We start from the raw sequence: 13,846 nt of genomic DNA, 5'->3' as shown, positions 1-13,846 counted from the left end.
ACTTAGCCATCAAAAAAATGAAATCTTGCCATTTGCAAAATGTGGATGAAAATAGAGGGTATTATGCTAAGGGGGAAATAAGTCAGAGAAAGACAAATAACCATATGGTTTCACTTGTGTAATTTAAGTAACAAAAAGATGAACATAGGGGAATGGAAGGAAGAATAAAAACAGAGAAAGAGGCAAACTATAAGAGACTCTTTAACTGTAGGGAACAAACAGGATTGCTGGAGGGGAGGGTGGGAGGATGGGGTAACTGGGTGATGGGCATTAAGGAGGGAGCTTGAAGTAATGAGCCCTGGGTGTTACATGCAACTGATCAATCACTTAATTCTATCCCTGAAACTAATAATACACTGTATGTTAACTAAATTGAAAAGAAATTTTTTTAAAAAAATTTTTAAAGAATGTGACATAAAATAGTGCTTTTAAAACTTTAAAATGCAGAAGGGTCATGTGGTAATTTTGATAACATGTAGATTCTAATTAGTAGGTCTTATGGGCCTGGTCTTTGTCATGTTTAACAAGCTCCTGAATGGCAGCAAGGCTGCTCACCCAGAGAATAAACTTCGAGTACAAGAATTTAAAGTATTAGTGAAGGCAGAACTTAACTGATAAAAATATCTTACAGCTCTTCTGGCATGCAAAAGTAAATTACAAATATTAGGTAATCTATTTTGAACATTTAACAATGTGTAACTGAATGTATTGATTTAAAAAAAAAAAAATTGGGGGCGCCTGAGTGGCTTAGTCGTTAAGCGTCTGCCTTCGGCTCAGGGCGTGATCCCGGAGTTCTGGGATCGAGCCCCACGTCAGGTTCTTCCGCTGGGAGCCTGCTTCTTTCTCTCCCACTCCCCCTGCTTGTGTTCCCTCTCTCGCTGGCTGTCTCTCTCTCTCTCTGTGTTAAATAAATAAATAAAATCTTTTAAAAAAATAAAATAAATTAAAAAATTAAAAAATAAAAAAAAAATTGGACCTGGTGTTTATCAAGCTCTGAAATCACGTTTTCAGTTCAGTTCTTCTCTTGAAGTGCTTCTCTCACTGATCACTGTGCCTCAGTTTTCTCAACTTTAAAATTGGAAGGGTACTTTCCATCTATTCTTTTACCTCGATGTTGATAAAGAATTTTTTTTAATTGCCTCTTTTATGTTTTCCTCCTTAGGGAGTGCCTTGGTGAAGCACATGAGCCTTGTGACTGCCAAACATGGAAAAATTGGCTACAAAAAATAACTGAAATGAAACCAGAAGAACGTAAGGGGACTCTTAGATAGCTATACTATGTATGTTCTAATAGCATTTAAAAGATAATGTGGTCCTATTACTACTTAGAGTCTTCATTAAGTAAGTTTTCAAGTTGGTTAATGCTGTTTAGCTCTCCAGTTTAACATTACACCTCTAACTAACACCCTTTTGAACATCACAAGGTTTTTGCATTGGGGAATCACAGACAGGTTCCATGGTTCTAACTGACTGTTTTCAGTTAAGATGAACAGGGTAAATATGGGTCACATTTAAGCCCTTCTCCCACAGCCACTCCCCTTTATCCTGGGGTGGACCACCTAGCTTTTTTGTACCTTAAGGGAAGAAATGTATAAACTGTAGTGAGAGGAAGCTTCTTATCTTCCTGGAAACTTCCAGTGGATGATAAGTTAATTTCTTGACATTATGTGGCTCTGTAGATTTACTTATTTTAAATGGCATGTCTAACTGTTTTTACTGAGATTTCTATAAATACATATTAATCCTACAGAAATGCTATGAAATTGGTGTTAGTAATCCCATTTTGTAGATGAAGTCATTAATACTTAGATTGGATTGAGTGACATCAGGTACAAGGCATGTGCCTGGAAACAGAATGGGTTTTAATTAGCCTTCCTAATAGCAATTCCTGCATTTAACAAATAAACAGATCTGCTTTGCAATCATTTTTCATCCCCTGAAGTGTTTTATGACAATTGTTTTCTTTCAAATTAATTTAAAAGGTAATTTCATTTTTTTAACTTTTTATATAATGGAGTTAGTTTGAGGTAGTACAAATCAGGATAAAGAATTCACTCTGATTCTGCACTTATTATGAACAAAGCACTTGATGATGATGTCAGCCTTCAAAAAGTACATAAGCTAGGAGGGAAGCAGTCAGATCATTACAATATCATATGATAACTAATATGGTTGGGTAAAGATAAGAGTACAAAAACAAGAAAACTAAATCAGGATGGGCAGAGGGGTGTCATAGAATTCTTCTGAAGGCAGTGAAGTAGGAATTGGGTTTTAGCATACCCACAGAGGCAGAGATGTGGTAGGTATAGCTGTCAGCAGCTGAAGTGATGCTGGGAGGGCCTGGCTGACAGCTCTGAGACCCTACAGGCTTGTGTTATATCGGGCAATACACCATTAGGTTTTGCTTTCTTTTTCTTTTTTTTTTTTTTTCTTCTGGCACCAAGAAACATCTATATTTCTATTAGACATGGTTGGCTATTGCTCACCTACTTACAGTTCTTTATACCTTTATATGAAGCTTAACGTTAAGGTCCATGGGAGAAATTGCAAGAGATGAGGTTGTAAAGTTAGGTGTTGCCAGATGGTGAGGATTTTTGCCAAATTGTCTGTAATAATAAGCTATATGATGCATTTTTTAAGTAGGAAAATGGCATTATCGGAGATATTTTTATGAAGATAACTAATGACTGGGCAGGTGACACTGAAGGTTAGAGAGATCAAAATAGGGAGGTGAATTTTTAGTTTGAGTCAAAGGATGTATGATTGGTCAACAGGAAATTCAGATACAAGAGTAACTTTCAGGGGGAAAGAAATGATTTGTTGTGGGCATTGTGAACTTTGAGGTACTTGTAGGACATATATGTGGAGGTGTGCAGTGGTATTTTAGAAGTGCTTGTCTGCAGCTCGTAAGAGATGCTGAAAAAACTTAGGAATAAGTTATTGCTTTTAAGTGGTATCCATATTATTTATGTAACATTTATGGAGTGCTACTTTATATTAGAATATGGAAATAAGGTGCCCTCTACATTCTTGAAATTTTACATTTTAGAGACGAAGACAGCAATACACAAAACTAAGAAAAAGAAGTATTATTAATGCTGTGAAAGAACGCATACCTGTGGTACATTATGAGGGAGGGAAGAGATCAAAGAGAAGATTGTTTTTCTCTCTGAGAGGGTCGGGAAAAGCATTTTGAAGAACTGGTGCACAGGCTGCATCTTGAGAGCTGATAGGTGTTCTTCACACAGACCAGAACAGGAAGGGCATTTGGGCTTCTGGTGAAGGAGAGCTGTGAAATAGCATGTTCAAGGACTGCAGATCCTGCAGTCCAACCAGTGCAAAGGAAGGCAGAAGTCCCGATCAGGTGTCAGGACCGGGCGGGGGTTCTGTGGGTGCTGGGAGGTTTGACTTCATCCTGAGACACTGAGAAGCAGTTCTGAGTAGGAGAGTGAGAATTGAAGATGCTTACTTCGATCACTCAGGTGGAAGTGTGGATGGTGAATAGAGACTATTGAGAGACAAGTTAAGAACGCTGTTTCTTAGAAAACTTCAAAATGTCCAGGTGAGAGGATAATGAGGGTTTGAACAAGACAGGGGCAATGCAGACAGGAGAGGAGAGGTGTATACAGGAGAGTTAAGAAGATACAGTTTTATTAAGTTACTTATCAGTTGCCTAGAAGTGTTAATGCACCACAAGAAATAATTAGCACAATATAGTATTTATTAATTCTTGAGCAGAAAATGGCCGTAAGTATCTGATTTAAGATATGAAGCAAACATTTTGAAATGGGTGATTGTTTTTAGTTATCTCTTACCATTGTAAAATTGGTCATTCATTCCATACCCATGAATAAGTTTTTACTAGGGCAAGAGAGAGAGAATGACCTGGCTAGTAAGTACAGATTATCACTGGGACTGTGACAAAAATATCCTTACATATGATCATGATCCTGATAACGAGAGAAGAAAAGTAGAAGAACTAGAAATGATATATATGGTGTATACACAATTACTTGTGGTGGCCAGAGACAGGGAGACCTCAAGTGAAAAACTGAAGATTTCCTCAAGGAGTTGCAAGTGGGGTTTTAATTCAGAATGATGGAGGAACTTGAGAAAATTGGATAGAAGATAAGAGACTGAGGACACCTGAAAAGTTGTCTACCGGAGAAGGACCAAAGCCAAGACTGCAGAGAAAGTTCCTAGTTGCTGAGAAAAACCTAGGAGTTTTCTCATTGTCTTGCAGACTGAAGTGTGTTGACCAGCTGACTACTATTAATGGCCACCTAAGTTTATGAAATTTAGGATGAGGCTTAAAGCAGATAATACTAGGCCAACTGTAAGGCTTAAGCAGAACATCATCATTAAATACATTAAAACAATATTCCAAGAAAGGAAAGTATGATTAAATGCTGTATTGTTTACATATTCATTTGTTGGGTCATGATCACATACATATTTTTGGCATAAGCATTTTCAACTGAACTTGTCGATTCACGAGATCATTTTCTCCCTTATGCCTAGTTTTCCAAAGTCTTTGAATTACAAGACGCAAAAGGAGTGACAAAATCTAATTAATGAGAAAAACTATTATAAAATATACTAAGATTCGTTCAAAGAATTCCATATAAAGATTCAAATACTATTTTTCAGCACTGAAACTGCCTCTGTTATGTCTAATCAGAGAAGAAGAAGGAGTGATTATAATTTGTGTGAAACAATGGTTAATTTATAAAAATTTTGAGACCAGTTTTTCCAGAGTACACGATAAATGGTTATTGAATGGGATTCAAATAGTCTCCTTAAGAAGTCATTCTTTAAAATCATCTTTGTTTTGGACAACCCTGTCAGGACCCCTCTCATTCCTGAGAGCTTTTTCTGTATCCTTGTTTAATAAACTTCTGTTACTTTACTCTCAAAAAATAAATAAAAATAAATAAATAAATAATAAAAATAAGATCAACTTTGTTTTCACTTGCATACATATTGATTCTGTTAGATCTTAGATTGTTATGCACTTTAATACTTGATTAAATGAAGTTAATATTTCTTACAAAGAGACCTAAGCACACTAGATTTTTGAAGAAAGAAGATCAGGTACAAAGACATGTAACTGAAGTCAAGGAAAAAGTCTGGAACTTAGTAAGGGTGAAGAAAACTCACCAGGTAGACTGAAGGGGGAGATAAGGTAATGCAGGTATGAAGCAAAGTGTATACAAAAGGCGGGTATGTGAAATGACCGTGTTCAGAGAACTAGAAGTAAAGGCATTTTTCCAGTATAAGTTTTTGTTTTAATAATAGTAAAAAAATAATAACAATAGTTATTTCCTGAACACGATTTACTTTATACAATCCTCTAGAAGGCAGTTAGGAACTAGCATTCTCTCCGAGGGTGGGAGAAAAAAACTGTTATGTTGCAAATCACACAAGCTGCTTTGTTTTAATGGCTTTGTGCTTTATTTATTATAACAATGGACAATAAAGGTCATAAGAATATGTTAGAGCCTCTGAGCTAAAAATAATGTTGATGCTAAAGGGAGGAGACAGGCCACTACTTAAAAATTAGACATTGTACTTAGTGATTAGGTTTTAAAGCAATACCCTCTGTAAATGGCATTACTTTCACAGCTTGACCTGATCAGCTGTAAGTATAATTTCCTCATGAAACTCTTATTCTCCACCGAGTTAACTGAGAATTCTATGTAGCAACACCCTAATCAAACCGTTTCTATCAAGTGGGTTTAGAACTGAAGTGGGTCTGATCACTTCATTGCCTCTGTTGTTTTGTCTTTGCTATGTGGAATTGAAAACCAGTGCTTCCCAGTCCAGCAGTAGCTCCCGTTCTCTTGTTGAACAGACTTAGGTAGGCACCTTGGGGTTCCTTGTGGCAAGACAGCCCCACTCCTGCACTGATAGGCTCCATCAAAGGGCTGCTCCTAGAGATCAGTTCTCCCAGTTCATATACTGAGCCACTTCCCAGGGGTTCCGTCAACCCAAACTTTTGTCTCCCTTCCCTCTCCAGGGTTGGGTCACTTTTCCTTTTAAACTTCAAAACTCACCTGCTTTTAACAGTAGTGCTGACTCCTCACCCCACCCATTTGAGAGTATCTGCATGTAATCAGGGCCTTGATTGGATGGGCCACTTTCAATGATTTCAAAGTAATTTTTGGACATCTCTTTCAGGAAAGAAAAGGTAGAGCTTCCCTGTGCACTTAGAGCTAGAAAACAAAACAAAATTTAACAAAATTAAAAAGTTTTTTAATTGTGCCTCTGGAACTCTCTAGTCACTAACTCTCCCCACTTGGGGTGCTGGGAGGGGTGTTGGTTATAGAATATAAAACACAAGATTTAGAATCTTTTAAAACCATGACATTCCTTAAGACTGCAGATCTCAAATCAGAATAGAATAAATTGAGTTTAAGATGAAGAATATAAGATTGGCATGGGGCGAGAGTGAGGGAGAATCTTGCCAGGTAGAGAGTGGCCAAATCATGAAGGGCTTGGTATTTTTTGCTAAAACAATTTGATTTTATTTTGCAGTCAGTGGGAAGCATCTAAAAGATTTCAAGGAGATACGTATTTCTCAAAGATCACTGTGTAGGCTGTGTAGTGGAAGTTGGGGGCAGAAGGAGCTGGGGAGATAGGTTGGTTTTTTAATTGTCTAGGTGGAGGACCCTAGCTAAAGCAGTAAGAAGTCGAAATGGAGAGGAGACAGATAAGAAAGAGAAAGAGGTAGAAACTATGGAATGCAGCAGGTGAGGGAGAAAGGAGGGTATCCCAGATCACACTCTCCTGGATTGATTCTGAGTAGATGATCATATCATTTACCAGGACAGGGAATAGAGAAAGGGGCAGGTTTGGGGGAAATAATAAATTTAGTTTTAGACATGTCACATTGGATTCATTTTTAGTTTATCTGAAATAATCATGGGTAAAAAAAGATACTGATATTTCAGTATAATTTTTGTGTTTTTTACTGTGATGAAGAGTATCTGGTCATTATGTTTGCAACTGACCTATTTAAGAAATTATTGCCTAAAATTACCATTCTTTCTATTATTCTCTTTGATGCAATAGTTATTTTAAACAGACAGTAATATATTGCTTTCTGTTAACTTTAGTTCTTTTCTTCCCCAGTTTATTTGGACACAACTTTAGAGAAAAATTTCTTTAAATCAGATTTCATAAATAGAGCTTTCGGAATACAGCCCCTTACCGTATAATCATGCTATTCAAAACAAAGCAGTTTAAAAACTTTGCCATAGACCCTAATAGGAAAGTAAATATATGGTTAAAATTGAGAGACAATCTACAAAGAAAACTTTGGGGGGTGGGGTTCCCTCTGAAGTTCTACACTAAATCATGTGTTTTGTGTTTGTGCTTAATATCCTGAAGTTGTAGGAGTTAGTGAAGCTTATGAGGATGCTGCCAATTGTCTCTGGTTGTTAACTAACTCTAAGCCTTGTGCTAACTGTAAGTCTCCGATACAGAAGAATGAGGGATGCAATCACATGCAGTGTGCTAAGGTAAGAAGTTAAAGAGGATTTTGCATGCTTTGCAGTTAGAATCTTAATTTGACAATATTAATCCAAAGAAGAAACAAGCATAAAACTGTTGCTGGGTTTCAGATGGATTCCAGGAGATTACATTCTATATTCTTTGTTGAATAACGTAAGTATTGCTTTATACTACTACATTTTACACTCGTAATGAATGTTAAAAATAGGTTAAGGATACAGTGGTATTTGGCCTGAAGGTGAGAAACACCTGAATCACTTCCCTGCTAATCTCTCCCAGTGAGGATCCTGAAATCTTACCTGCTGAACTACAGACTCCTCCCGGCCGCTGCCCAGTAAGGATCCTGAGAGAGTTTTGTCTATATATAAATAATAATATTAAATGATAAAGTGCTATTTTATATGAAATCTCTTACAAAGCTGGCTTTCAAGTGTGCAGCTTGGATTCAAGGCCCAAGTCAGGCCCCAGGCAAGTCCCATAAGTCCACATCTAACTGTTGGTGTCTGTGTAGAGGTGGCTGTATAATAAAAGTACCCAAAGCAGTGGACACTTAGGTCTGCTAATGAAATCATCAGTTAAATCATTCATTCATTCAATCCTGTATTGAAAATGTCAACAAAGATCTTCCTGACCGAAACATAATTAATATAAATAATTACTTTTGGAAGGCTACCCTCCTGGTTTGGTTACATAGAAAGAAACTGCCGGGGCGCCTGGGTGGCACAGCGGTTAAGCGTCTGCCTTCGGCTCAGGGCGTGATCCCGGCGTTGTGGGATCGAGCCCCACATCAGGCTCCTCCGCTAGGAGCCTGCTTCTTCCTCTCCCACTCCCCCTGCTTGTGTTCCCTCTCTCGCTGGCTGTCTCTATCTCTGTCAAATAAATAAATAAAATCTTAAAAAAAAAAAAAAAAGAAAGAAAGAAACTGCCATATTTAAAACAAATATTCTGGAATTAGGTTAATATTTTATTAACCATGCCTACATTTATGAACATTTTTGTTTTAAAATTATAATGATATTCCAATTTTTTTCTTTGCAAGTTTCATGTATATAAAAAATGACTTAAAGTTATAAGAGCAATGTAACTTTTAATTTACAATGCGAAAGAAACCCAAATAGTTAAGAAGATTCCAATAACATATATCAATATCTTCTAAGTATTACTTGATTTTTAATGTTGAAGCTAATGATGATTGTCATTATTACATTTAAAAAATAGCAGTTACCAGATCATTTTTATAAGCCTATTATTACTATAAAATTAACATAAATGAATTAGCTTAGTGAGTCAGTAATAATGATTTCCTAAGAGGTAAGAAGAAAAATGTAGTACAGTGTTCTGAGCAAAATGCCCAAAGGTGATTAGTTCATCTGATTAATTCAGCTGATCAGGCCAAAAATATTTTATTTGTGGTCTTATCTCTAATATCCATTATTAGTTTTTTCTTGGAAAATCTGTTACAGTCTATATAGATGTGTAAAGAAATACAGGTTAACCATAAAAATCAGCCATTGGGCTACTAATAAAGAGGCAAGATGCAATTACTAGGTACCTTTATTCAAAGCACCTACCATTCGTAAGTAGTTGATAAATATGTATTGAGTGAATGAATATTTTTATGAATTCATCAGGCTCATGATATAAGATGATTTATCTTAAACAGATTTTGCTTAAGCTTCTTTCGCATTTAAAAAAACATTTACTTGCACACTATGGAAATGTGGTAGTCTTATCTAATATACTATCTGAAGTATTTGCATTGAACAAAAGAAACTAACAGGTAATTCTTAGGACATAGAAGAAAGACATCTAGAAAGTAATAACCTTGCTACAAAAGAATTTCATACTTTTAGAATTTTTTTTTTAATGTGAAGGTGGAACAACAGATCATATGTAATTGAATCCATGCTCTAACACAATGACTGAATCATAATATACTTTTATTATTGACACAGTGTTGATTATGATTCAGTGGACAGTGTTTACTTTCTGGAATCAAATTGTTAAACAGAAGAATGACAAATTTGGCCTTATAAAAATAGTTTTATTTATTTTAAAAAACACTCTTTATTCATTTCCCTTTAGATAATTTTCAGGAAACTTTAAATTTTGCATTCTTACACATTTTAAATCACTTATAGTAATTTTCTTCATCTGACTCTCTAAAACTATATGCTGCAGCTAAAAAATAAATTACTAAAGTTCTATATTTTTTTCTTATCATAGAATATAAGATTTGGCTGTTTTGTAGAAATTTCTGCCACTGATTTTGAGACATCAATAAAGCTGTACTGAAGGGTGCTTGTATCAAATCAGGCACAAAGTTTGCTTATACCAAGCAATAAAAGAACTTGTATCCTCTCAGAACCTTGATATCTACAATTTATTGTGTAAGTCCATGTTAGTGAAGGGCTAATGAGGACACAGACTTTAATTTAGTTCTCTGTCCATGACCTATCAGGTAGAGAAAACACTAATAAAGATATAGAAGACTTAACATAATGACTAAGATATATCTGATTGCTATATATTCAGACTTTGTATCCTGAAAACAAGTATCCGTGGAGCATTAGCAAAAAAATTTGACCATTGTTCATCAAAGAAAATCTCAGTAATACTGCAGAAAATAGAAATGGTAATAGCAACATTCTCTGATCATAATGGAATAAAATAGAAATTAATAATAAAGTTACAGAAGGCCTCTTTCATTTGGAAATTTTAAATCTCTCAAGCAACTCTTGAGTTAAAGGAAATAAAAGTGGAATTAAAGAATTTCTAGGAAACTAGGATAATGGAGATACTACTTTATCAGAACCTGAGCACCTATATCTAAAGCAATGCTCAGAAATGTGCATAGACTCATTAAAATAATACAAAATAAGGAATGAGTTAAGGATATGACTCAAAATAATTAGAAAAACAGAATAAACTTGGACACCAAGAGAAAGGTTTGTTTGTTTGTTTGTTTTTAAGATTTTATTTATTTGACAGGGAAAGAGAGCACAAGCAGGGAAAGCAGTAGGCAGAAGAAGAGGGAGAAGCAGGCTCCCCAAAGAGCAGGGAGCCCAATGCGGGGCTCGATCCCAGGACCGACCTGAACTCAACTGACTGAGCCACCCAGGTGCCCAGAAGGATTTTTTTTTTTTAAGCAGAAATCAGTTGAGTCGAAAACTGAAATACGGTATAACTAATAAACCCCAAAACAGTGGTTTTTTTGAAGAAAAAATAAGATAAACCACTAAGCTTACATAAGAAAAAAATGGAGATGAGATAGTTCAAATGCACAATGTAAGAATTAAGGGGACTAATCAATAAATAAAGCAAACTGAAATGATAATAGATAATTTTGTTCAACTCTTACAGATAAATCTGAACTTGGATTTGAAATGGATTGATTTTCTAAGAAAACATAATTTATTAAAACTGACTCTAGAAGAAATATCTAAACTTATTTCCATAGAAGAAAGTTTTTCAGCAATCTCCCCCCTTTAAAGCAATAGGCCCTAACAGTTTCACAATAGAATTTTATCAAGCCTTTTAAGAATAGGCAATTCTAATATGACTTAAACTGTTTCTGGGAGTTGTTTTTTTTTTTTTTTTTTTAAGATTTTATTTATTTATTCGACAGAGATAGAGACAGCCAGCAAGAGAGGGAACACAAGCAGGGGGAGTGGGAGAGGAAGAAGCAGGCTTACAGCGGAGGAGCCTGATGTGGGGCTCGATCCCAGAACGCCGGGATCACACCCTGAGCCGAAGGCAGACCCCTAACCGCTGTGCCACCCAGGCGCCCCTCTGGGAGTTGTTTTAAAAAAAGAAAGAAAGAAAGCTAGCTTTCAAATTATTAAAAGTGAGTAGAACCTTGATATTAGCACTGTTAAGATTATAAAAATTAAAAGAAAATTATAGATCGATCTTACTTATGAACAGCAATGCATAAATCCTAAATAAGATATTGGGGGGGACCACAGATCTTTGCACATATAATACAGCAAGAATACATTAAAAGAGTGATTTGTTAATTATGTCTCAATTTTTTAAAAAAAATTTTAATAAAAAAAAAGTAGTTGACCATGTGTTTATTTCAGGAATGCAAGAATGTTTCAATATTTAAAAAGCTATTGCTATACCTCATGTTATTAGTAGATCCAAAGACAAGAATCATATATATGTTCTGTAGTTGCTAAAAAGTCATTTGACAAAAAAACAACAACCATTCTTTATTAAAACGCTCAAATAGGAATAGAGGGACTCTTCCTTAGTATGATAAAAATAGATCTAGTTCAGTGCAAAAGTTAGCATGATATTTAGTGAGAAAACTAGAGGTACTGTCACTAAAACCAAGAATAAGGTAAGAGGGCGCCTGCGTGGCTCAATTGGTTAAGCATCTGCCTTCAGCTCAGGTCAGGATCCCAGGGTCCTGGGATCAAGTCCCGCATTGGGCTCCCTGCTCAGTGGGGAGACTGCTTCTCCCTCTGCCTGCTGCTCCCCCTGCTTGTGCACTCTCTCTCTCTCTCTCTGGCATATAAATAAATAAAATCTTAAATAAAAAAAAAAACAAGAATACTCTCAATAACAAAGATTGTTAACATTGGGACTGGAGATACCAATCAACATATTTAGACAATAGGAAGAAATTAAAGATGTAATAATTAGAAGTGAAGTAATAAAATTATTTTTTTGCAGATAGCATGATTACTAACAACAAAGTTCAGTTGATTAGCAGAGTACAAAGTTAATATGCAGAAGGCAATAGCCTTCATTTGTACCAAAAACATCCAGACAAAATATGTACTGAAAGGAAGATCTCATTTATCTAGAAAGAAGCTTAAGAAATGTACAAAATTTATATGATGAAAATTTTAAGACCCCTATCTGTAGGACATAAAAGACATTGAAATTTGGAAAGGTAACATAGTTGTTGGATAGAAAGTTTCCAATGAAAATACCAGCAGGTTTTATTTCTGCATCTAAATAAGCTAATTCAAAAGTTCACATGGAAAAACAAAGCAAGAATAGCTAGGAAAACTGAAAAAGAACAGTGAGGAAGAGCTAGCCTTGTCAAATAGTAAGCCTATTGTAAAGGCTCAGTAATTAAAACAGCATGGTGTTGGCACATGAATCTGGATATTAATGAAACTATAATAGAAAGCCCAGAAAATATAGGGAAATATGTGGGAATTTAGTGTATGGTAAAGGAGGATCTCCAGCAGTGGAGAAACATAGACTGTTCAATAAATAGGATTGAGACAACTAGACAGCTGTGTGGAAAAAATAAAGTTAAATTCATAGTGTATACTGTATACTCATGTAAATTCTTAACAGCTCAAATATTTAAATGTTTAAAAAGCAAACAAACATAAAAGTACCAGAAGAAACCAGATTGAAATGGGGAGATCCCTCTGACCCAAAATCCATAAACTTTAAAAAAGGATGTATTTTCATACCATAATGCTCATATTTTTGGCATTATCTGCCAATTGTGGTAATAAAGTAAAATTTTCTTAAAAACAAGAAACAGGTTTTATGTCTTTCTACTTAGAAACCTTTTAATTTGTTCCTAGTTTCAAAAACAATTTGTCAAAGTCATTAGAAAAACTTCAGATGAAGACTGGTGAAGCTTTATATACCAAAGTAAGATTACCATGCACTTGAAAAATGAAACATTGTCAGTATCTGTCTTTATTATTGGGAAAGAATATCCTATTGATATTTTTAAAGATTCTTTGATATTACTTCATAATATTTTGATTTATGTTTCAATTTATCCTTTTAAGCGGTCGTTTTAAACTACTCCTGCATCTTTCCATAGTACAGATAAGGTCTCCAGAGGAAACATGAAAAAGACGGCTTGTCTTTAGAAGATTTGTACCTGTTCACACAGGCAGAATTGCTTGATCTCTACAAAGTGGTTGACTAGAAATCGGAAAATAATTTGCATGTTAACACAGGGCGATGTTTGCATATATGTTTTCTTTTGAAGTGCAAGTATGACTTTTGCTGGATTTGCCTAGAAGAATGGAAAAAGCATAGTTCTTCCACAGGAGGGTATTACAGATGTACTCGCTATGAAGTCATTCAGCATGTGGAGGAGCAATCCAAGGAAATGACTGTGGAGGTAAAGAGAACTGTTTAAATTAAGGCCTCTGGCTAAGCCACTTAATACCATTGGGAGTATTTTGCATTTCTTCTTTTCCTGTCTTTGTTGTAATGAGGCATTAAATTGAATACACTTTATTTTTTTCCTTACCCCCCAGATTGAATATACTTTAGAGTAGCCTTTAATTTAAATAAAATAGGGCTATCAACTTGCGAGCTTTCTTTTTTTAATTTT

The 13,846-nt window shown here is 35.3% G+C and overlaps 1 protein-coding gene across 4 annotated transcripts in view; it reads left to right on the top strand.

Annotated features, from left to right (window-relative positions):
• The window catches only part of ANKIB1 (ankyrin repeat and IBR domain containing 1), a 165,207-nt gene that overhangs the window by 133,007 nt on the left and 18,354 nt on the right, over window positions 1-13,846 (top strand). For all 4 annotated transcript variants that reach the window (XM_045793273.2, XM_045793271.2, XM_045793272.2 and 1 more), the window contains exons 10-12: window positions 1,163-1,251; window positions 7,393-7,523; window positions 13,496-13,630. In XM_045793273.2, the coding sequence (XP_045649229.2) occupies window positions 1,163-1,251; window positions 7,393-7,523; window positions 13,496-13,630 (355 nt within the window). The remainder of the gene's footprint in view (window positions 1-1,162; window positions 1,252-7,392; window positions 7,524-13,495; window positions 13,631-13,846) is intronic.

The sequence above is a fragment of the Ursus americanus genome, chromosome 3 (assembly GCF_024610735.1).
Source record: "Ursus americanus isolate L20-20 chromosome 3, mUrsAme1.1.p, whole genome shotgun sequence".
In the NCBI taxonomy this organism is placed as follows: Eukaryota; Metazoa; Chordata; class Mammalia; order Carnivora; family Ursidae; genus Ursus; species Ursus americanus.
This window is presented reverse-complemented; position numbering and strand designations above follow the sequence as displayed.